This window comes from Engraulis encrasicolus, chromosome 16 (assembly GCF_034702125.1).
Source record: "Engraulis encrasicolus isolate BLACKSEA-1 chromosome 16, IST_EnEncr_1.0, whole genome shotgun sequence".
NCBI lineage: Eukaryota > Metazoa > Chordata > Actinopteri > Clupeiformes > Engraulidae > Engraulis > Engraulis encrasicolus.
In genome coordinates, this window is record NC_085872.1 from 19644360 (window position 1) to 19669359 (window position 25000).

Sequence of the window (25000 nt, forward strand, 5' to 3'; positions counted from 1 at the left end):
GATAGAGGCTGAAACATTACGGGTTTGGCTTGTCCTAACAGGTGTCTGCTCACCAGATCTCTCTCTCTTTCTTTCGCTCTCTCCCTCTTTCTCTCTCTCTCTCTCACACACACTCTCTCCCTCCTTTTCTCTCTCTCTCTCTCTGATGCTGATTGCCACCCTTAGTAAACACATGCTGCAAACAAATTGGTGCTTCCTCATGTGAACTCAAACACACATTCACACACATACACCAACAAACACATGCACATGTAAAGACGTACAGTATGCATGCACAACCACCTGCATGTTCACCAGTATGTGTAACACACACACACACACACACACACACACACACACACACACACACACACACACACACACACACACACACACACACACACACACACACCACACACACACACACACACCACACACACACACACACACACACACACACACACACACACACACACACACACACACACACACACACACACACACACACACACACACACACACACACACACACACACACACGCACACACACACTCACACACACACACACACACACACACACACACACACACAGAGAGAGAGACGAGCGTTAGATCCTGTATGGAAAATTCAAATACTATCAAGAAGAAGGGGACCTCACATGCTGCCAAGAGGTGAGCTTTGAATTACAATGAAACACAATGTAATTGTACCCTCTCGCTACCCCGCTTGCCTTCAATTACATATCTTCACCTAAGACAACACAAAGGACACCAATTAGGAACACCATCTTCATGAAAAGCCCTCCAGGCCCATGTTCCATACACCTCCATACAGTGGGAATTTCAAGACATGCCTTTCTATATTTAACCTGATTACACTGCGCTCTCGATTAAAAGGTGCCAAACATAACACAAAAACTATGATAAATGAAAGAAAAATGTCTGCATACTTAAAGTGATACTGTCCCATTTTTGGAAATAAGCTTATTTTACATCTCCCCTTGAGTTAAATAATAGGGTTTTACCGTTCTCCTGTACTTTCAACCGTTTTCTAGTTATGACAGTGCAAATTTTGCCTCCAAGCTAACAGTTAACATTGAGTCCTTTGAGACCAGTTAGCCGCGAGCTGGTCTCATAAGACTCAATGTTAACTGCTAGCATGGAGGTAAAATTTGCACTGCCATAGCCAGAGAACGGTTGAAAGTACAGGAGAACGGTAAAACCCTATTATTTAACTCAAGGGGAGGTGTAAAATAAGCTTATTTCCAAAAATGGGACAGTATCACTTTAAATCCTTGTTGGGTTCTTTTAATTTACCATTACCAATTTATAGTGTGAAGACATTTTTCTTTCATATAAGGCATGCCTTTCTACAAAGTTGAATCCCAAAAGCCTCAACTAATGGTTTTTTTAAATTCTGCTTTTTCATGGTGATTACATTGCCCGCCAACACAGATGGTGCCGTTTGAAGACTTGCATGAAACCTGCATGAAACCTGATGTATGTACGATTATTTTTTTTCTCCCTCTCTCTCTCACCCAACTCTCTCTTTCTCTCTGACTTTTTTTCTCTCCCTTTTTATGGCTTCAGGGTCTGTGATGCCAGTGATTAGAGGGTGTGTGTGTGAGTGTGTGTGTGTGTGTGTGTGTGTGTGTGTGTGTGTGTGTGTGTGTGTGTGTGTGTGTGTGTGTGTGTGTGTGTGTGTGTGTGTGTGTGTGTGTGTGTGTGTGTGTGTGTGTGTGAGAGTTTGTGTGTTTCGGTTTGTGTGTGTGTGTGTGTTTTGGTTTTTGTGCGTGCGTGCGTGCGTGCGTGCGTGCGTGCGTGTGTGTATATCTAGGTCGTGGCTGTGGCTGCACCGGCTGTGCTGCCGTGCCGCTGGTCTGCGGTGACAACCTGACTCTGGCGAGTAAGTTACTGTAGCTCTCATCTGGGGCGACCACATGAAGCCCATCAACCAGCTAATCAGCAGGCCTCCTGCAGGAGGTGGAGAGGGAGGGAAGGTATGGACGGAGGGGACTGGAGGAAAGGATGGGAGGGAGGGAGGGGAAGGGGTGGAGGTGGGGAGGGAGGGATGGAGGGAGGGAGAAGAGTGGTAGGAGGTGGGGAGGGAGGGATGGAGGGAGGCGAGGGGACTGGTAGGAGGTGGGGAGGGAGGGATGGAGGGAGGCGAGGGGACTGGTAGGTGGTGGGGATGAGTAAGTTATCTTTCATCTGGAGCCACCACATGAAGCCCATCAACCAGTTAATCACCAGGTCAGCCTGCACATCACCCAGCAGGAGGAGACTGGCGGGGAAGGGGGAGAGGGGGAAACATCTGAGAGGAAGAGGGATGGAGAGATGGAGATGAAGATGGAGAGATGGAGATGGCAGTCCTGAGGTCAGGAGATGGGGTGGGAACGGCATGGAGTTGGAGACTGGGTGGGATTTGAGAGGGGGATGGGTGGGATTGAGAGGGGACCTTCAGTGGAGATGGCGGAGAGGACAGGGTGGGATTGAGAGGGGACGGGCTGGGTACGGAATGGATTGATAGGCAAGTGCACGACTGGGTGGTAGGCAGTGGGTTGGAGAGGAGATGGAGTGGTTGAGGACTGGATGATGGGAGTGAGAATGAGAAGGGGGCTGGATGGATAGCAGAGAGGATAAAGGTGCAGATTGGATGGGTGAAGGAAGGGATAGAGATGGAGTGGGGTTGGTGGAGGTGGGTGGAGGGGGTTTGGATGGGTGGAGGAGGAGGAGGTGGAGTGGGGTTGGAGTTGGGGTTGATGGATGTGGAGGTGCAGATGGCGGAGGTTTAGATGGGTGGAGGTGGCGGTGGAGGGGGGTTTGGTTTGGTGTAGGTGCAGATGGAGGGAGTTTGGATGGGTTGAGGTGGGGGTAGAGATGGAGTGGGGTTGGTGGTGGTGGAGGGGGCTTGGATGGATGAAGGTGCAGATGGGGGGGGTGGAGGAGGAGGTGGAGTGGGGTTGGGGTTGATGGATGTGGAGGTTTAGATGGGTGGAGGTGGCTTGTGGTGACTGAGAAGTTTCAACCTCTGGGCTTGATTTCACACTGACTCAGGTTTAGGTTTGGCATTTCTGCTGTCCTGTAATCCAAAAAGGCAGGGCATCTGTCTGAGTAGCAGGGTGGCGGTGGTAGTTTTTTTTGGGAGGCTGAGAGGGGTTTGGACTGTGTGACGAATGAGTACCAGCGATCAAGCTGTCGCAATAATCACAGTGAAGAGCCAAAGTGCCAATTATAACTGCAACGGTTATTTTACCAAGGCATACACCCTGCGCAACACAACGCAAAAAATAAACTGTTCAGAAATAAATTGCATTTGCCATTTTTGTCTGACACGTGTCAGCCATCAGAGGACTCTGATGAAGGCATTTGTTGAAACGTTCGTCTTATTGCACTGAAAAAATAAATAACCGAAAATAAACATCCGTGTGGCACCAGATTTTCCTTCCTTTTTGTTTATGTGTCAGCCAATCTTGCTCACCTTGTGGAGAAGCTAGTTCTACTCCTGCCAGGATGACGTTGCAATTAGAGTGTCGAAGGATCAGGAAGCCGATATCTAACTAGAATCAAGCGCTTTCATTTTACGGCAAACAAAAAGGTGCTTGTGGGCAACAAAAGCACAAGCGAAACTGGACTGGCAACTCAAAAACACTTAATACAAAATCAAAAGTCAAAGCAATGCTTCCAAAAATAAACAGCACAAAACTTCTGACACTTGGTTAAAGCTCTAATAAGCACAGTAACCCCCAAGGTGCTTAAACAGAGAACCACGACCAGTCAAGGATGACCTCTTCCTTCCTTCCACACCAGACAGAGATGCTCCTACTCATTTGCTACCACACGCATCAATGAGCTCGAGGACTCCAAATTATTATTTTTTTCATCACCAGCCAAAAAGGCTAGTAGCCTAGATGTTTATCATACAAGCCAAACGCACACTCACTAATGGGTCAAAGTCGCTAGTAAACGTACAAGCCAAACGCACACTCACTAATGGGTCAAAGTGGCTGGTAAGTTTTCTTTTCTACCAGCCAAACTGAATTTTAACCAGCATTTTGCTGGTTGGCAGGTGTTAATTTAGAGCCAATCAGCTCCAGTGCACAACGCAACACATTGAGCCTGCATTCTCAGCAGGATGCAAGTGACTGTGAAATTCAGTATTCAAAGCAGTTCCTGTAACTAAGTACAGCATGATGTAGCCCTTTTGGGCTTTCCACGAAACAATAAGCGGTTAGCAATAAGAATGTAAATCGCTTCGGTGAAAAGCGCCTGCCAAATGCAATGTAATGTATAGCATGTAGCATGATGTAGCCATTTTTGGCTTTCCACAAAACGATAAGCGATAAGCAATAAGAATGTAAGTTGCTTTGGTGAAAAAGCGCCTGCCAAATGCAATGTAATGTATAGCATGTAGCATTTTGGGCTTTTCATGAAACGATAAACTATTAAGCGATAAGTGATAAGATTGTAAGTTGCTTCACTTAAAAAGCGTCTGCCAACTGCAATGTAATGCAGCATGTAGCATGTAGCATGATTTAGCCATTTTGGCTTTTCAAGAAACGTTAAGCGATAAGCTACAGTATAAGATTGTAAGTCACTTTGGATAAAATGCATCTGCCAAATGCAGTGTAATGTAATGTGATGTAATGTTATGTAATGATGAACGGTAAGCGATAAGCCCCTATAGTAGGTCAATAACCGGCAGTAGCAGCACAGCAGCAACACTAGCAGATGCACGGTATGCTCTCTGTGTTCCAAAACGGGGCCTCTATTTTTGCAGGGCAGTGCCACATGCAGCAAAAAGTAGTTCCTCTTTCTGTGAACACAGGAAGGGCCAATTTCACAATTCACAGATGTGCACTATTGGCACGAGTGCTTCACTTGGTGGTGACCATGCGTCCTTTGTTTGTCCCTCTTACTACCAAGGCCTTTTTTCTACCACAAACACATGATTATCTGGCTACATTCCCTCAAGAGATTTGTATTACATATTCTGATGACTACTTGTAGTGCACTACTACTACTGCTACTACTACTGTACTACCACTACTACTACTACTACTACTACTACTGCCACTATTACCAATACCACCATCACCAATACCTGGGTGCGATTTGTCTGAAAAGTTTCAGATATTAAGCAATATCAATGGAATTACATAAACTGTGATAATTATGTGGAAAAAGTGGTGATATCTAAACCACAAATCGCACGCACACCATGACTACTACTACAACTTCTTCTTCTTCTTCTTCCTCTTCTTCCCTTAGTTTCCCCCTGGGGATCAATAAAGTTACTCTATCCAACTTTCTACGCACTAATGCTACTACTGATTCCACTCCTGATTACACTAGTAGTTGTAATTCTAACTACACTGTACTATTATCACTACTCCGCAACAGCATAGTGGCCTTTGTGAATGACTACCGTATGTCACTGGATCAGAGGGTTGCAGGTTCAAATCCCACCCTTCAAAATCCTTATCTCAGTCCAAGACTGAGGTGCCTTTGCGCAAGGTACCTAACCTCACTCTGCTCCAGGGACTGTTAAACAATACCCTGCACTTAAAATAAAAAAAAAGCGTCAGCCAAGTGTAAGGTCATGTCACTGTGCCAAGCCTGCAGACTTAGACCAAATGTGAACTCACCATGGTGTTGATGATGACTCATGACAGAAGAGATGAGATTAGAATTGTCCTCGACACTTACAAACAGTACATCCTGGCTCAGACCGGGAAACCTATTGGTGTGTGTGTGTGTGTGTGTGTGTGTGTGTGTGTGTGTGTGTGTGTGTGTGTGTGTGTGTGTGTGTGTGTGTGTGTGTGTGTGTGTGTGTGTGTGTGTGTGTGTGTGTGTGTGTGTGTGTGTTTGCCTAATACACTTACCTGTACTTTACTGTGACATTGTGATAATTTTCTACCCCTATCATACTCTGTACACTGCCTACTTCTACACATACTATACTATATCATAGATGTATCCATCAACACTTGTTCCAGGTCAAATTAAGATTGTCTACCTTAACTGACAGAGTATGTTTTCTGCATACCCCAACTGCCTATCCCATCTCACAGAATGTCTTTTTGCACAATTACCTTTTTTACATTTATTATCTTTACTATTTTATTTTATTTCCCCCTCCCTGACTATTCCTGTGTTATTTGTGTCTTGAAATGTTCATGTGGGCATTTGTGTATTTGTGTATTTATGTATTTATGTAAGCTACTGGATACCTGAATTTCCCCCTGGGGTTCAATAAAGTTACTCTACTCTACTACTCTCTACTATCCACTCTGCTCTTGATATCACGTCCCCACTAGAGCGTGGCTCGGGCCGGTTTTTTTTGTCCGAGCCCGGCCCTCAGTCGACAGAAAAGTGATCAACCCCGACCCGAGCCCGAGACTAATTAAAATGTTTGTGTCCGAACCCGTCCGAAGCCCGAGACCACTGTAATAACAACAGAACCTGTGCGCAAGCAATATTTTCTATGTGGCCTCCTTCATACTCAAAATAGCACGTGATAAATAGCCAGGATAGGCAACTAGGATGAGGCAATTTGCTGTAGCCTAATTTAGTTACGCACGCATAGTAAGTATAAACACACGCATACATGTGACAGCGCACCTTATGTTTCTTTCGGTTAGACCAGAGATGTTGGGTGCTGTGATCAAATGCATGGGAGGGGCGTGAGAGGATAAGAAAGGCGAAAACTAACGAATACGGTTTGGATGCAGTCAGCGCGGCTATGGACGCATTTGTTACGTTACTGTTAGTGCAAATAAATCCCCGCGAGCCGGTGAAGATGCCACTCCTTGTCGTTAAGAAGGATGGGCTATAAGTTCACCCCGAAGAACAGTAGCCTGTTCGGCCCTCCAAGAGAATGTCATTTCCCCTGATGTCCATGCGGTCAATATAAAATCAGGAAAGGTTGCACGCGCATAGTTACAACTGTAGGCTACAGTAAAAGTGACAAGAATTAAGAACCTACGTGAAGGACATGAAATGTCACAGCGGACAAAGTAGTAACAGGAAACCTCTTCGCCCCTACCTTAGGCAACTCCACGTAGCGTGTGCGTCTTCTTTAATCCATATTATGCTCCTTGCTACCCCTTGCTGGAAATGTAATCCTTGGCGAGCAATGCAGTGACAAACTTCGTCATTTTATGTTCAACATTTAAGACAGCACCGAAGGCATGCTAAAACATGGCCTACACTACAACAAAAGACCACGCGTTCACTGACAACTGTATTTGGCGCTTATTAAGAAAGCAAGTTGACTCGGCATTCCTGCTCGGCTGACTGGGAGTGAGCGTCCATGTTGCCACTGGTAACTGGCGCGTGCATACAGCCAATAATAATCACTCGCACGAGTAGCCTACCAACATTTTCATTTATGTATATTCAATTACTTATTTTTTAATCACAAAACTGCCGTTTGCATGAACTGAAACGTTTCCTCTGATTGCTTACAATTTTCACAATGTCTGTTTGGTTCAAGCCCGAGCCCGACCCGAGTCCGACAGATATTCTATTTTTTTTGTCCGAGTCCGGCCCGGCCCGTCGGGTTCCGACCCGGCCCGTCGGGCTTCGGTCGGGTTGCCATGCTCTGGTCCCCACCAGCGTGCAGCATCCTGCCTGCAATTATGTCAACCAAACAACCAAACAACCACTGTACTATTACCACTACTACAGCAGCATAGTGGCCTATGTGAGTGAATGCCTATGTCACTATGCCAAGCCAGCAGAGTTAGACCAAATGTGAACTCACCATGGTCTTGATGAATCATGACAGACGAGAGAAGATTAGATTTGCCCTCGACACTTGAAGATGCACTTACTCTGCTCTTGATATCACGTCCCCACCAGCTTGCAGCATCCTGCCAGCAATTACGCCAACCAACCAACCAACCCAACCAACAAACCCAACCAACAAACCAATCCAGGCAGTGCAACACAAGACTGCAACCAAGACCTCATCAAAGACTCTGTGAGGGCAGAACACAAGTCAGTGTGTGTGTGTGTGTGTGTGTGTGTGTGTGTGTGTGTGTGTGTGTGTGTGTGTGTGTGTGTGTGTGTGTGTGTGTGTGTGTGTGTGTGTATCATTTAATAGGTCTGTAAATAGCTGGGTGTCACCGGGTTTCCTCTCAAATACACGTACAGTAAACAGACACATGTACACACATGCACGCACGCACGCACGCAGGCACGCACGCACACACGCACGCACGCACACACGCACACAAACACACAAGTGCACGTACACAAACATATGCATGTGCAAGCCAGGCACACGCACAAACACAAATACACACAGGCACGCACACATACACACACACACACACACACACACACACACACACACACACACACACACACACACACACACACACACACACACACACACACACACACACACACACACACACACAAAGACAAATACACACAGGCACGTACGCACGCACGCACGCACAAACACACACACACATACACACACACAAAAAATGTGTATAGTAACATCCAAACTTCAGTCACTTGTAAACACCAAATAAAAGATAAAAGATTAAACCACAGTGTGCTCCGGGTCTCTCTTCATACAGTTCACACACAAACCCTTCAAATAAACAAGTTGCTTTTCTCTTTGGTTGTAATGCAGATAAGAAGACCAATACCATTAATATCATTGTTAACCCGTTAAAACATGGCGTAATGAATTTTCTGTCACCAGAATGGCAATGACCAAGTCGTAGCGCATTACTTAAGGCCCCGTGTAGTGTAGTACTACGGTAGTTAACTTGTCAATAGAGCTCTGAAGTGGGTGACGACGAGTTGTATGCGCGGATTAGCATTTTCACGGAAATCCGGTTTCCAGGAATATAATTTTTAACATTGGGATAACAAAAATATAACACAAATGTTAACAGCAGTCATTCGCCTATCCCCGCATCCTTTCCTTGGTAACAAATGGAGCAGTATTGGCAGAGGACGCGCTCAACTTCTTGGAAAACCGAAAAGCTTTTGGGTGCGAGATAAAAAACGTCAACTTAAGGAAGAAGAAATCCGCACTCACAAACTGCGTCTCATTATTTATTTATATTACCACCATGTCCAAAAAGCAAACGCGTTTCGGCTAACAAGCCTTCATCAGTGCGTGGTACTCAGAACAAAGAAAGGGGTGCATCTTATCAAAGGGGAGGTGAGAGGTCACAAGCTGCAGGTGGATCACATGATAGTGGGTGGCACCCAAGGGTGCAAAAACACAGTATAGCCTATAGGCCGGAACAAAAATACACCGTCTATATCTTTAAAACAAAAGGAACAATAAAGAATGGAAAAAAGAAAAAGAAAAACAAGGCAGGAATTGTAGGATGTCTTAAAAAAAAAAAAAAAAAAAAAATAAAAAACAAAATGTTATGAAGGCAGCAGCAAGTAGGCCTACCATCGCTGGCCATAGCAAACATTAAGACTAATAAATGTAATGACATAACCAGTAATCAAAACATATTTACTGAGAAATTGTATTTATGGAGGAAACAGCAGCCTTCACTCATACCTACCCCTTTCATCCCCATAGATAAATAAATAAATAATGGGCTAAACCCCTTCAGTGCGCAATATACCCAGCCACCATGACGCCCGTTTTCCCCATCAGAGCCCAGTGAACCTACAAAAGAAAAGAAAGTACAATACATTATAAGAAACTAGTTAGCGTTAGTTCTTCATTAAGCCCATTAGGTTGGACTGTTTGGAGCGTAAATATCCAATAGGCCTCTCTTTGGAGCAGGAGGCGCTCCCTGTCACCACCTCGTTTAAGAGGCTTGACTAACTCGATGCCCTGGAATCTCAGTGTACACACATCGTGGCCACATTCATTAAAGTGTCTTGCCACAGGAGACTTAATGTCATGATTACGTATGTTGCTTTTGTGTTCGTTTATTCGTATTCTTAGTTCACGTTTAGTTTTCCCAACGTAGCCAAATCCGCACGGACATTTCAACAAATAGACCACAAAAGTGGTGCGGCATGTTATTCTCCCCCTCACAGAGAATGACCTGCCGGTACGCGGGTGTAGAAAGGCATTGCCCTTAATCATTGCATTGCAGTTTACGCAGTTTTTGCAGGGGTAGTTACCCGGGTCAAGATTAGTAAGCCAGTTAGTAGGTGGGGTGAAACTATCAGCCCTTACCAAAGAATCTCGCACATTTGGAAATCTTTTAAAAGCAAAAAGAGGAGGATCTTGGAAGGAGTGGCCAATCTGCGAGTCGCTAGACAGTATGTGCCAATGCCTTTTCACAGTTGCCTTCACGTCAGAGGAAAGAGGAGAAAAGGTTGAAGACAAAACAATGCGGTTATCAGACTTGACATCTTTTTTCTCAAGCAAGGATTCCCGTTCCATGTTACGTGCCCTGTCTAAACATGAGTCCAGATTTTCACGGTCGTAACCTTTTGACAAAAAACGGTCATAAATAATTTTGGCTTGGCTCTCAAAATCGTCAGCAGTACTGCAAATTCTCCTCATACGCAGGAATTGACTATAGGGGAGAGATTTCTTCATTGAGGGAGGGTGATAGCTTTTAGAATGTAAAAAGTTATTTCTATCAGTAGGTTTTCGAAAAACCGACGTCTGGAGAACCGGACCTGTGGACCTAGAAACATTCACATCAAGGAAAGAAATAGATGACTTGTCATACTCCAAAGTGAAATGTATCGAATCCAGCCTAGAATTCAGAAAGTCATGGAAATTGTGAAGTTGTTCCTCAGTGCCTTTAAACACAAAGAATATGTCATCAATAAAGCGAAAATAGCATTTAAGACATTGCAAGAAAGAATTTTTAGAAGAATAAACAAAGTCCTCCTCAAATTTGCCCATGAACAGGTTTGCGTAATTTGGGGCAAATGGGGAACCCATGGCGGTCCCCTTCACCTGATGGTAAAAACTGTTCTCGTATTTGAAGTAGTTCATGTTGAGCACAATATGTGCCAGATCCCATAAGAATGACGACGGGGGTTCATCCACATCCCGTGATTTGAGATAATGATCTAACGCAGATAAGCCAAGGTCGTGTGGGATGTTTGTGTAGAGGCTTGTAATATCCATGGTGCACAGGAAGTCATCATTGGAAACATTGACATTCATAAGTTTGCTTAAAAAGTCAGATGTGTCTCTTAGGTAAGAGGGCAAGGACCAGACGATGGGTTTAATATACCAGTCCACATATTGTGAAATGCCCTCGGTGAGAGATTGACAACCAGCTACAATAGGGCGTCCGGGAACAGTGATGTCACATTTTTTGTGTATCTTGGGCAAGGTGTAAAAGACAGGTCGGACAGGGTGTTGCTGAAGTAAAAATTCATGTTCGTTTTTAGTGATGTAGTTCTCAGTCCTGCCAGTGCTCAGTGTGCGTTTTATGGAGTTAAAAAAACGGCCAGTTGGATCACACATGAGCGGCGCGTAAAACTCCTTGTCTCCCAATTGTCGTAGGATTTCATTGCGGTATGCCTCTTTATCTTGTAATACTATTCCTCCGCCTTTATCTGCATTTTTAATCACAATGGTGTCATCTTCAGATAAAGTTCGTAGAGCAGCCCGCTCGGAATGTGAGAGATTTGGATAAAAATGTTGGGGCTTCTCTAATTGTTTAGAGACATCCTGATCAACCAGACGGCAAAAGGTTTGGACTGAGGGGTTAAGAACATGGGGCATCTCGCACCCAAAAGCTTTTCGGTTTTCCAAGAAGTTGAGCGCGTCCTCTGCCAATACTTGAAGTCTACTTTTTTGACGCCGCTCCTTCATACCAATACCACCATGTCCTACACAGATATAGATAAACTAACTGAAGCAAGGGCTTCCACCCTATTTTTTTCTGACGCCGACTCTGAAAGAATTCTTTTCCCACCGAATCAGAGCCTTTTCACCGATGCCTTTGGATCCCTATTCGAGCGACTTGAAAAGGCGAAAAAGACAGAAGTACGGAATGAATTGCATGGATCAACTCTATCGCACTACTTCAGAAACAAGCGCATTCCAAGAGGACTCAGGATCGACAAAGAACCCACAATAGGACGTGAGGATGATGCCTTCTGCAAGAAATGGTGTGAGATCACTAATAAATGTTCATTGGACCTGATGCTTTTGGTCATTGAGCACACGAATGCAGAAATCTCCAAAGCACGAGCTGAAATTACCGAGGTTCAAAAAGAGATGCAGGACACTTTTGATGCTAATAAACTAAAGGAGATAGATGAGCGCTGCACTTCACTTTTGGATACATACAGGAAAGAAATAATGGAAACCAAATTGCGGAAGTATCGCCGTGACACCATGGACTACAGAAACGATCGAGTCTACAGTTGGCTCTTCAACCCGGCACCTGCGCGCAGATGGCGCAGCGGGCGTCATACGGTCGACTCCTACTCCAGTGGCCTCTCAACTGATGAATCTGCAAGTGAAACTACGTCAGCAGGTACCGCACGCAATTTTTTACACCAGGAGGGGAGACACGGACCTCGGGCCAGAAATACAAGAGGAGACCGACACGAAGGGGGGGCAAGAAACACCGGTTACGCAGGGAGACGGTGGCAGACACGGAGGTATCAAATGTGATTAACCTATCCAGCAGAGCTCTTAGTGCGGAGGAGACTGCTGTTCTCTCAAAGGGCCTCTCTTTTGTTCCATCTAAGCACACAGACCCTTTCATGACAAAAATGGAACTTTTCAAATTCTTCAGATCTGTGAAATTGAGAGCTTTTTTCACAACAAATCTGGCCCCCCCTGCCCCACCTAGAGAACCGACTGCCCCCCAGGATAACTCACCTAAGAGCCATTTTCGACCCAAAGGTACTTTCATGCCCCATGTTCTTAACCCCTCAGTCCAAACCTTTTGCCGTCTGGTTGATCAGGATGTCTCTAAACAATTAGAGAAGCCCCAACATTTTTATCCAAATCTCTCACATTCCGAGCGGGCTGCTCTACGAACTTTATCTGAAGATGACACCATTGTGATTAAAAATGCAGATAAAGGCGGAGGAATAGTATTACAAGATAAAGAGGCATACCGCAATGAAATCCTACGACAATTGGGAGACAAGGAGTTTTACGCGCCGCTCATGTGTGATCCAACTGGCCGTTTTTTTAACTCCATAAAACGCACACTGAGCACTGGCAGGACTGAGAACTACATCACTAAAAACGAACATGAATTTTTACTTCAGCAACACCCTGTCCGACCTGTCTTTTACACCTTGCCCAAGATACACAAAAAATGTGACATCACTGTTCCCGGACGCCCTATTGTAGCTGGTTGTCAATCTCTCACCGAGGGCATTTCACAATATGTGGACTGGTATATTAAACCCATCGTCTGGTCCTTGCCCTCTTACCTAAGAGACACATCTGACTTTTTAAGCAAACTTATGAATGTCAATGTTTCCAATGATGACTTCCTGTGCACCATGGATATTACAAGCCTCTACACAAACATCCCACACGACCTTGGCTTATCTGCGTTAGATCATTATCTCAAATCACGGGATGTGGATGAACCCCCGTCGTCATTCTTATGGGATCTGGCACATATTGTGCTCAACATGAACTACTTCAAATACGAGAACAGTTTTTACCATCAGGTGAAGGGGACCGCCATGGGTTCCCCATTTGCCCCAAATTACGCAAACCTGTTCATGGGCAAATTTGAGGAGGACTTTGTTTATTCTTCTAAAAATTCTTTCTTGCAATGTCTTAAATGCTATTTTCGCTTTATTGATGACATATTCTTTGTGTTTAAAGGCACTGAGGAACAACTTCACAATTTCCATGACTTTCTGAATTCTAGGCTGGATTCGATACATTTCACTTTGGAGTATGACAAGTCATCTATTTCTTTCCTTGATGTGAATGTTTCTAGGTCCACAGGTCCGGTTCTCCAGACGTCGTTTTTTCGAAAACCCACTGATAGCTTTTAGAATGTAAAAAGTTATTTCTATCACCCTCCCTCAATGAAGAAATCTCTCCCCTATAGTCAATTCCTGCGTATGAGGAGAATTTTCAGCACTGCTGACGATTTTGAGAGCCAAGCCAAAATTATTTATGAACGTTTTTTGTCAAAAGGTTACGACCGTGAAAATCTGGACTCATGTTTAGACAGGGCACGTAACATGGAACGGGAATCCTTGCTTGAGAAAAAAGATGTCAAGTCTGATAACCGCATTGTTTTGTCTTCAACCTTTTCTCCTCTTTCCTCTGACGTGAAGGCAACTGTGAAAAGGCATTGGCACATACTGTCCAGCGACTCGCAGATTGGCCACTCCTTCCAAGATCCTCCTCTTTTTGTTTTTAAAAGATTTCCAAATGTGCGAGATTCTTTGGTAAGGGCTGATAGTTTCACCCCACCTACTAACTGGCTTACTAATCTTGACCCGGGTAACTACCCCTGCAAAAACTGCGTAAACTGCAATGCAATGATTAAGGGCAATGCCTTTCTACACCCGCGTACCGGCAGGTCATTCTCTGTGAGGGGGAGAATAACATGCCGCACCACTTTTGTGGTCTATTTGTTGAAATGTCCGTGCGGATTTGGCTACGTTGGGAAAACTAAACGTGAACTAAGAATACGAATAAACGAACACAAAAGCAACATACGTAATCATGACATTAAGTCTCCCGTGGCAAGACACTTTAATGAATGTGGCCACGATGTGTGTACACTGAGATTCCAGGGCATCGAGTTAGTCAAGCCTCTTAAACGAGGTGGTGACAGGGAGCGCCTCCTGCTCCAAAGAGAGGCCTATTGGATATTTACGCTCCAAACAGTCCAACCTAATGGGCTTAATGAAGAACTAACGCTAACTAGTTTCTTATAATGTATTGTACTTTCTTTTCTTTTGTAGGTTCACTGGGCTCTGATGGGGAAAACGGGCGTCATGGTGGCTGGGTATATTGCGCACTGAAGGGGTTTAGCCCATTATTTATTTATTTATCTATGGGGATGAAAGGGGTAGGTATGAGTGAAGGCTGCTGTTTCCTCCATAAATACAATTTCTCAGTAAATATGTTTTGATTACTGGTTATGTCATTACATTTATTAGTCTTAATGTTTGCTATGGCCAGCGATGGTAGGCCTACTTGCTGCTGCCTTCATAACATTTTGTTTTTTTTAGACATCCTACAATTCCTGCCTTGTTTTTCTTTTTCTTTTTTCCATTCTTTATTGTTCCTTTTGTTTTAAAGATATAGACGGTGTATTTTTGTTCCGGCCTATAGGCTATACTGTGTTTTTGCACCCTTGGGTGCCACCCACTATCATGTGATCCACCTGCAGCTTGTGACCTCTCACCTCCCCTTTGATAAGATGCACCCCTTTCTTTGTTCTGAGTACCACGCACTGATGAAGGCTTGTTAGCCGAAACGCGTTTGCTTTTTGGACATGGTGGTAATATAAATAAATAATGAGACGCAGTTTGTGAGTGCGGATTTCTTCTTCCTTAAGTTAACAAATGGAGCAGCACATCAACACGTGTGTATTTATCAACCTAAACATAACGATAATAAAGTAATGTTGCATACCTTGGCTACTCGTGAATTTTTGGGAACCACATCTCACATTCTCGCGTGAGCTATAGTCGCATGACTTCTTCTCAATGCTAAGTTTTGAAAGTATACTACTAAACCAAGGCGATTGGAGTAATTGCAGTTGTGGCACTATTAACGTTTTATCAAAAGAGTGTTACCAGGAGTGAAAAACAACCTGTATCAGAGCTTAGTAGAAGTCTCGTACTAGGAAGGTTTGTGGCCGTTTGCCTTGGGTTACCATGGTCACAGCTTGTGAAATCTCCCTCCTGTAGTCTGCCAGTTTTTCAGGTTAAGCATGTGATAGCAACATCGTATTTATGTCTGCGTTGATCAAATGATCAATCGTGTCATCCCTACAGCCTATTTGTAATACCCTCGTCAGTTTGCAGGGGTTCGCTAATCGCGTGTTTGCGACACAGACCTTATTTGAGACTGGTCCCCGTTCCCCATTGAGTGGGAACCGGAAAGTCCTTAAATGCTCACAAGAAATACTACAGTCTGCTACATGTTTCCGGAGCTCTGTGACACTATTACAGTGTTCCACTGGTGGCTACTGCTTTCCTCCGTCACTCCTCCAATATCAGCCTCAGTCTTTTTCACCCCAATTCACCCCTTCCACCTCCCATGTGGTATCATGTCTCTCTATGTTCTTACACATGTACATGTTTCTCATGCCTCCTTCTGTTCCTATACATATACAACCGTATCTCTTTAGGGTTAGGTTTAGGTTTAGGGTCGTATGACATAAGGCGTAAGTACCGAAAGGGCGTCGAATTAGTGAGTCCCGAGTGTATCAGCAGTGTTCTGTCAGCACTAGGGGTGTGCAAAATAATCGTCATATCGATGCATCGCGATACTTACTTTCACGATACAATGCATCGATTCATGACAAGGTATCGTGATACTTATTTTCTCAATATACTGCATGGATTCATGACAATAAAATTCGATTTGCCACGGGTTATTTTGTTCAGTAGAGAATAGGTAATATTTCTGTTGTGATGTAAGCTCTCTCCCAGATGATAGAGTGCTTAAATAGAATGAACTGACTTAAGAAAGCTACACAGCAACTGATAAATAAGCTGTATTTTACACATTTACTGAAGTAAATATCGCAATGCATCAGAGTAGTACATGAATCGCAATGCATCGTGGCATGTGTATCGTGATGCGCATCAAATCGTGAACCCTTTGCCAATACCCACCCCTAGTCAGCACCCCCTCCCCGCCCCTGCAGACGCTTGGATAACCATAGCAGCAGTGGGGCAATTCAAATGAATAGGGAGCGTTTCGTCGCCCAATCACGAAAAACGGGCAATAACGTGAATGCACCACGAAAATTAAAGTTATTTTTTTTCGTGACTACTTCACGAAATGAGATAGGGCTCACATATATCTGTATCTCATGCCCTCGAACATGTCTCTCACGCACAGAAGTGCATCTTATCACCAGGCTAGGCAGGCAGCCGCTTGGGGCCCCCAAGCCATTAGATGGGGAACAACAACTCACACTTTAAGCTGCATTAGTGATGATCTTGGTTCAAATGTTCATTCCTTGGATTTTTTGCTTTTGGCTCCAAGTGGCCCAAGAATCGCCTCCGCTCATGTCCTTTGACTGCCTTTGCCAGTGCCACTCGTTCTCCTTCTCGTATTGTTACTGCTATTTTCTTAACCCTATTTTCTAGTGGAGATGTTAAGGTGATGTACTGTATAGAGAAACTATGTACAATATGACACTGTAAGGTACTGTATGGTCACTTTTGTGTGTTTTTAAGGTTTGAACAATAAAAACGTTTCATTACAACAACAACAAATATCTTGTTCTCCCTCTGTTCTCTGAAACCCAGTCAGGCGGTCAGTCGCCTCTAAAATCTACTCGACTCTCACTCACTCTTTCCAGTAGCAAAATGTGTTTTGGGCTCAGATATTTTTCTAAAAACTGTAATTTACCCCCGTTCCTCCACGACCTCAGCTGACTGGCTATGTATGGCAGACAGGGTCGGATTAACGCACAGGCTGGATATGGCTGCAGCCTAGGGGCCTCCAGCTGCCAGGGGGGGCCCTGACTAGCCAAATGTGAAAAAAGTGCAGAGTTGTGTCAAGATAGATAATATTGGAAATCTTATCTGTCGTGTTCAGTACAGTTGGTAGACATGTTATCCTTACGTAATTCCTAGCTCGTACCTATCACAATGTCTATGTAAATGTGTTGCGAAATTTGTCTTCTGGGGTGGCCAACAGCAAACCGTAGCCTAGGGGCCCCAGGCCATCTTAATCCGGCCCTGGTGGCAGACTACCGTCACCGGAGAACTTGTAATCAAGTTTACAGATCACAGTGAAAAGCCGTTTCTGGGGGTGACACTGATGATTTTCTGCAAGCTTTCTTTTGATGCATTTGGCTACAGTCTGGCGCTAGCTATAGCTCTATGTTAGTCTGCGAGTTAAACGGGACAGAAAATAGAAAAAAAGAAATAGGAACGCTTTATAAAGTTTACCCTGGGTAACAAGACTCAAAGACGACTTACGTAAAAATATGGGTTGGAAAATTCACACTGAGTCAATGTTTTTCCCTGCAATGATTACTTCCTAGTAAGCACACACACACAGAAGGGGAGAGAGCATGAGACAGACAGACAGACAGACAGACAGACAGACAGACAGACAGATAGATAGATAGACAGACAGACAGACAGACAGATCAACAGACAGACAGAGAGATAGATAGACAGACAGACAGATAGACCAACAGACAGACAGACAGACAGACAGACAGACAGACAGACAGACAGACAAACAGAAAGTGAGACAGACAGACAGAGAAACAGAAAGTGAGACAGGGAGACAGACAGAGAGAGAGAGAGAGAGAGAGAGAGAGAGAGAGGAAGAGATGTGTTCTCTCTCTCCGCGAAGGCCCAGTCTGACATGCTTTATTTAGATGCAGAGCGGCAGCAGCAACACACAGCACAGTACGTCTGCCTCCTGTTGGCCAAGTGCTAAAAAAAAGATGAATCAGACGCACAGCCAACCACAAACATGCCTCCTTCCTTGGGGCAAAAAATATCCCTGCGCATACATTTCCCCTCGGTGAGAGCTCTTTGAAGGGAGCTTCCTAAAATGAGGCTGTGTAGTAGATGAATGGGGTAGGATATCACAAGTTACCTCCCGAGAGAGGGCTGCGGTCCGACAGCTTTTTGATTCTGCTTTGTTAAGTGCACTGTGGCCGTGCGTGTAAATGATAGCTCATCCTAACTGACGATGTAAATATGTTTCTCTCTCGCTCTCCCTCTCCCTCTCTCTCTGTCTCCCTCTCTCTCTCTCTCTCTCTCTCTCTGTCTCTCTCTCTCTGTCTCTCTCTCTCTCTCTCTCTCTCTCTCTCTCACTCTTTTTCTCTCTCTCTCTGTCTGTCCGTTTGTCTGTCCGTCTGTCTCTCTCTCTAATCATAACCTGTAAATACAAATAAGAGAGAGAGAAAAAAAGAAACGTGGGAAAGAGAGAGTGAGTGAGTGAGTCAGATAGAGAAAGTCCAAAGGTCTCTTTGAATGTGTTATTTGATGTGGGCTTCTAAAATACTCACAGTGTACATCAGATGAGAAATGTTAGCAATGTTATTATGCTCCCAAACAAATGGAGTACAGGTTTTATATTCACCATCAGAACATGTTTTAAAAATGTGAACTTACAACTTACAAACCCATACAAATGAGTGTGTAACGGATGTCAACTAGCAGATTTCAGCGGTAGAACATTAGTAAACTTCCTTCCAGAAGCCTCCTTGTCTGTCTGTCTGTCTGTCTCTGTCTCTGTCTCTCTGTCTCTGCCACACACCCAGCACACCACCTATTCACACTATTGCCTTCAGGGAAAAGGTACCGCAATATCCCAAGCAAAACCACACGCTCTAGGGACAGTGCCTACCCACAAGCCATCCGTCACTTAAATACGCACTAGCACTTCACAGCTACTCCACTACCTGGCCTTCGTGACCTCCTTTGTTACTTTGCACAATGCTACTACTGTTCTGTACATACCATGCACTTTAAATATTCCATTGCACTTTTCTATGTCTCCAATGTTTTGCATGCCATTCCCTGTTAATTTATTTATGTACCCCCCTGTTTTTCTTTCATACCCCCCCCCAGTTCTGTGTCTTTTGTTGTGTTGTTGTGTGAGCACACCAAGTAACATTCCTAACAACTGTATTTTTATACTGTTGATATGGCTAAATAAACTTGAACTTGAACTTTAGACGGTGGGCTAGATTTCGTAGCTCCTTTAGAAAATGAGTTTCGTTCTCACTCTCGAGTGGCAACTTGATTTTTCTAATATAACCTCCTGACAATATGTAAAGCAATATTCTGGCTGTTGCCACGCTGAAAAGTTGCACGTTGATCTTAATAAATAACGAAAATAAAAGAGACTGGAGGTGATGTCACATAATGCACAGTCAATGGGAAGTCTCCGCCCCTCAAAGTTGAAAAGGGAATATTTATCCGCATATCGGGCTTTTTTTCATAGGCAGATAATTCACCTAATCATTGAAACAACGTAGGCATTTAATTCCTGACCATTTTCCTGTTACTGGAAAAAATAACACAGCTTGCATTTCTTTACTGACACGTAGTTTTTTGGCGAATTGATCTACCCCCGTCACCTCATTGCTCTATTGCTTTGAGGGAACAGACCTGTCATCTTTTTGACATTTATCTCTCGTTGCCCAATGATGGTCAGACAGTCGAACACTAACAGCGAAAAAGAGCACTCCTGAAAGTTTGAGAAAAAAATATTTGTTTGCATGTACACAACAAGTAAGCCCACTTACCCCCCAACTTGTCACTTTTTGCCATGAAATCTGACGGTTCCGGGTAGCATGCACGCGCTAGCTGTATTCTGCCTCGTTGACTTTGCATTGACGTGACGTCACTCGGTCGGCTAGTTTTTGTTGTCATTTTTATAAATCAATGTGCAAGTTTTGAGGATGGCAACAGCCAAAATATTGATTAATGGGTTGTCAGGGGGGTATATAAGCAAAAATAAAGTTGCCACTCGTTAACACCAACGAACTGACAAGATATGAGACTGGGCCCACCACCTACTTGAACTTGAACTTGAACTTGGTCTCTGTCTGTCTGTCTGTCTGTCTGTCTGTCTGTCTGTCTGTCTGTCTGTCTGTCTGTCTGTCTGTCTGTCTGTCTGTCTGTCTCTCTCATTATCATAGCACTGAGCTATCGTTTAGACCTTTAGCTCAGTGATGTCATACTGGGCCTCCCATGCCAAACTTGAGCGTTGCCTCGTAGGTTGTGGGTTCGAGCTCCGAGTGGTGCACTACGAAGGATGAACTGGGTGACATTAGCAGTGTGTTGCCTTGGTAGCAGTGGTGATATAATAGATAATTATGTGAAGATTCTCATTCTCCCAGCTTGGGTATTGTTGCTCACACAAACTGCAGAGTAGACACTGTGTACACTACACAGCAAGGTAATGAAGTTTGGTCATTCAAGGAATCGATCAGTTTCAATCAGTCGACACAGGTGTTCTACAGGGTTCAAATAAACGCAAACTTTCTGTTCCAAAGATGTAAATCTTGAGTTTCCTGACATCAATGAAAACTTCAGAAACTGTGACGTAGTCAAAACCTCTTCAAGCTAAAAAGAAAAGTCCAGTTGCTACAACTAAAATGCTTTGGACACAAACTGAGCAGCTGTCCTTGGAATCAAAAGAGTGCAGGTTCAAATCCCATATCACTCAAGTAAGAAGCATCACATTTCATATACTCCACTACTGAGCTGTGACCAATACCCTGTACTTATCTAAACAAATGGTAAAGCCCTCGTTTAATGGAGGCCAACCAGCAGAGTGTGGCGTGGAATGATAGTAAACCTCCCTCCAGAAGCCTCATACAGTATCGGTAGCGCCTTTAGCTCAGCGGTATCCTGCTGTGCCTCCCATTCTCGAACTGATTCGTTGACTAGGAGGTGGCGAGTTTGAGACCCGAGTGGTGGACTGCGCAGGAACACCTTAGTCACACTCGCACACCGGCTCCAACAGTGTGGACCCCTGTTCTGCCAACCACACAGCCTCACACACCGGCTGCAAACTATGGCGCCATCACCTCCATTACAACTGAATACTTTTTTTCTTGGATGGAGCCACTCAAAAATCCAAGGGCCTTCAGCTGTTTTGACAAAAGCATCAGCTGTAAGTAATATAATTTAAGTTATAAACTCACCTGAGGTCCCGCAGCACCAGGAAGACCATCCGTCCCAGGTAGCCCAGGTTCACCCTGCAGAATGATCAGTTAAAGAAATGGAAGTCAGTCGCAAGATAAAAAAAGGAGAAGAAAAAGCAAAGTTGTCTGAAAACTTTCTGAAAATCACTTGTATTCAAATGACATCAATGACAACTTGGTGAGTGTGGCAGCACCTCCCTAAGTTCAGTGACTGAAAAAAAAACAGTGTTGCTGCAAATCAAATATCTCTTTAGGTGGCCCCCCAATACGTTGTTTGAAATGAACTATGGTGGGGTCAGGGCTTTGATTAAGGCCTTCAAGTCCCTCTTTGCCCAGGGTCCCCAAATACGGCCCTGTCTAACATCATGTCATACAGCACTTGAGTTGAAGTATCCAAGGCACTCTTCCAAAAAGTTAAAATAGCTTTATTAAAGGGGTATGCCACTATTTTGGGGCTTAATACAGTTAAAATCGTTGGCCAGAGTTTATAAAGGTGGTAAGGTGTCTTATTTTTTATGTAAGCCGTTGTCTTGCTTTAAGACAAGTTAAAAGAGGAAGCATGTCGCTAAGCTAGTGAAAGTCAATGGATCCGTGTAGCATGTAGCATGTAGCCAAGGTGTGGTCTTCATCAGGGCAGTCAACTGACTGCCTTGCATACTGCAACTCAAGTCCTTTCAATTTTTCACCGAAGAGAACCTACCAACCGAAGAAAAACGCAGCAGCACTCCAAACTGACACTTTTGTCTTCTAAAGATGTGTGTATATGTGTTTGTGTGCAGACGGGGAAGGTTCTGCCAAGCATCACACATCTGGGAACCTTTGCTCCTGGCCCCTTGCCAAACCCACACACACGCTCCTTAACGACCAGAAGCACCCTTTGTGGTTGTAAAAACGACTCTAAAAGCGACATCAAGAGCCAGTTGCCCCTATGTCTGCTCACTTCTCTGTGTTCTGCACTCTCGCTTGGTTCTTTCAATAGAGGAACGGAAAAAGTATCACACCAATGTGTGCCACAAATGTCACTGACAATTTTAAAAGCATAATAGGTCATTAATGTACAAGCAATGAATATGTTATTTTAGATAATGAAGTAAAAAAAACTAACAAAACAAAAGAAAATTTAATTCATATAATGGTGGCAAGATCTGTGGTTGCACCACCCTAACGTCTGCTGCTAAAAAAATATTTTACAAGTGTTTGGCTCGGCATCATTCAAACTTTCCGGAAGCACCTAACATCAAAGACAGGTCAGAAACTCCTTGCCCTGGGGTGGATGGGCAATCTCTGTTTCGAGGGCAGTTTACGGAGAAATGTTAGAAATTATATTTGCAATAAAAATTTTTTTTTTACAGTTTTTCTCAATTGGTTTTGTACATTTCTCACAACAGAATAATGATTCTCAAAAGTGACTTCCTGGTGTTACCTGTGCTGTGCACATGGTCAAATCAGTTTCTCATTGTTTTCGGCATATAGCAAATGCTCTCGTCCACCATGCCATGGCTGTGTACAATTCTCAGTGATTTCGTAGATTATCAATTGCTTTTGTCATATCACTCAAAAAGCTTTGTCACTGAATGCATGAAACCAGCCCCACCGACAGGGGGGGACTAAAGGGCTTTTTGTCCCGGGCCCTGGGAATTCTGGAATAGAGGGGGGCCCATAACTGGGCCCCCATGACGTTGGGCTCAATTATGATACGTTCACTTCAAAATGTGTTGTTTTTTAGGGTAGAAAAGTGCTTTATTTGCATTCAAACAATTACTTATAGATGTTTGTCTTCATTGCCCTTGAAAAAACGTCCAACAACCCCCTATCACCCCTATTCCAAAATGGATTGGTCTTTCTAGAAAAAAAGACGACAGCATTCGATAAGTGGTCAGTGTGCGCGAGCCAGTTAGTAAACATGCACAAGTCAGGAGCGCAGAAAAAGAAGGAAAAACGAAAAAGAGAGAAAGAAGCCAAAAGGCTGAGGGGTTCTCTGGCTAAATATTTCAGGAAAGACTGGAATGATGTAGCAGGCACCAGTAAAAGCAGCTGTGCAGCAGATCCAGGTAAGACACGGCAAACTTTTTCCAGCCCCGTCGTCAAGTAGCCTAACATTGGCACAGGAGGCCGTGAGCAAGTCACACGGGATTCAGTATCAGAGAGACAGGGGGTATCGAATAATTTGATTACCACAACGGCTTAATAACAATGTGTTTCATGCGCCTTTGTAATTGAATCTATGAATTTGCGCATTACTCTGTAATTATGTGTCAAAATCAAAAGTTTCAGGCAGGCACGCGCACGCCAATCAGGCTGAATTGATATGAGAATCATCCCCGGTCAGCTGAATTACAGCCGGTGTAACTCGACTCTGGTTTAAACTTATTTGGTTTAAAATAAGCCAGTGGCATGTCAACGTGTGAAATTGACATTTAGATAGCCTAGAATTGAATGTAACGAATGGGTTATAACGGTGTCGTTTTGGGGTAATCTGTAACTTTCGGTTCTGATTGCGGTGAACTTGACACTCGCAAGATGAATGTGCTCCGCCTTGTTCCCCTCTCTGGAAGTTCAGCGGACATACACGCGTCCTTGACATGATTCCCCTTGGTCAAGTGAAAATGGTCGATGTGATGAAAAATGTGCTATTCATGAGCTTAAGTAATACAATAGCGTGGATTTTATTGTGATAGCATTTTGAAAACCATAACTCCACTCAGTCCATATCCGTAAGGTTGTAAATAAGTTTTTGTTTATCCGTTATAAATGGGCTTGTCATCCCGACGTGGTGTGTTTTGGAGCTGCACAAGGGAATTACGTGGTTGTGGTTGGGCGTTTGACTATTTTGTGTAGGGACCGTCAGGGATGAGGGGGTGGGCTTTTTTGGTGTTGGGAGGGGGGGCCCATTGAGAAAATGTTGTCCCGGGCCCAGCCAAACCTGTCAGCGGCCCTGCATGAAACTATCTCAATCGTATCTGATCAATGTAATATAAAACTGAATTTACAACATTTCCCATCCAATCTAAACAACATTTCGCTTCAGAAAAGATCCTCAAGAGTGTACTATTCAATTGAAAACATGAGAAATTGACACAATGACTAACCATTCTGGTGGCGCTGATAAGTTCATTGACACAACAACTTAAATAAGGGTTTTGAGCAAGAGACTCGGTTTTGCAGGTTATCCACCGTGTTTTGCCATTTGTTAAAGCTGTTTTGAGAATGAATATTATGTTTTGCAAATTG

At 44.0% G+C, this 25000-nt stretch overlaps 1 protein-coding gene across 1 annotated transcript in view; it reads right to left on the reverse strand.

Annotated features, from left to right (window-relative positions):
* The window catches only part of si:ch211-106n13.3 (vWFA and Collagen domain-containing protein), an 83805-nt gene that overhangs the window by 41118 nt on the left and 17687 nt on the right, over nt 1-25000 (reverse strand). The window contains exon 15 of the mRNA XM_063219919.1: nt 21770-21823. Within this exon, the coding sequence (XP_063075989.1) occupies nt 21770-21823 (54 nt within the window). The remainder of the gene's footprint in view (nt 1-21769; nt 21824-25000) is intronic.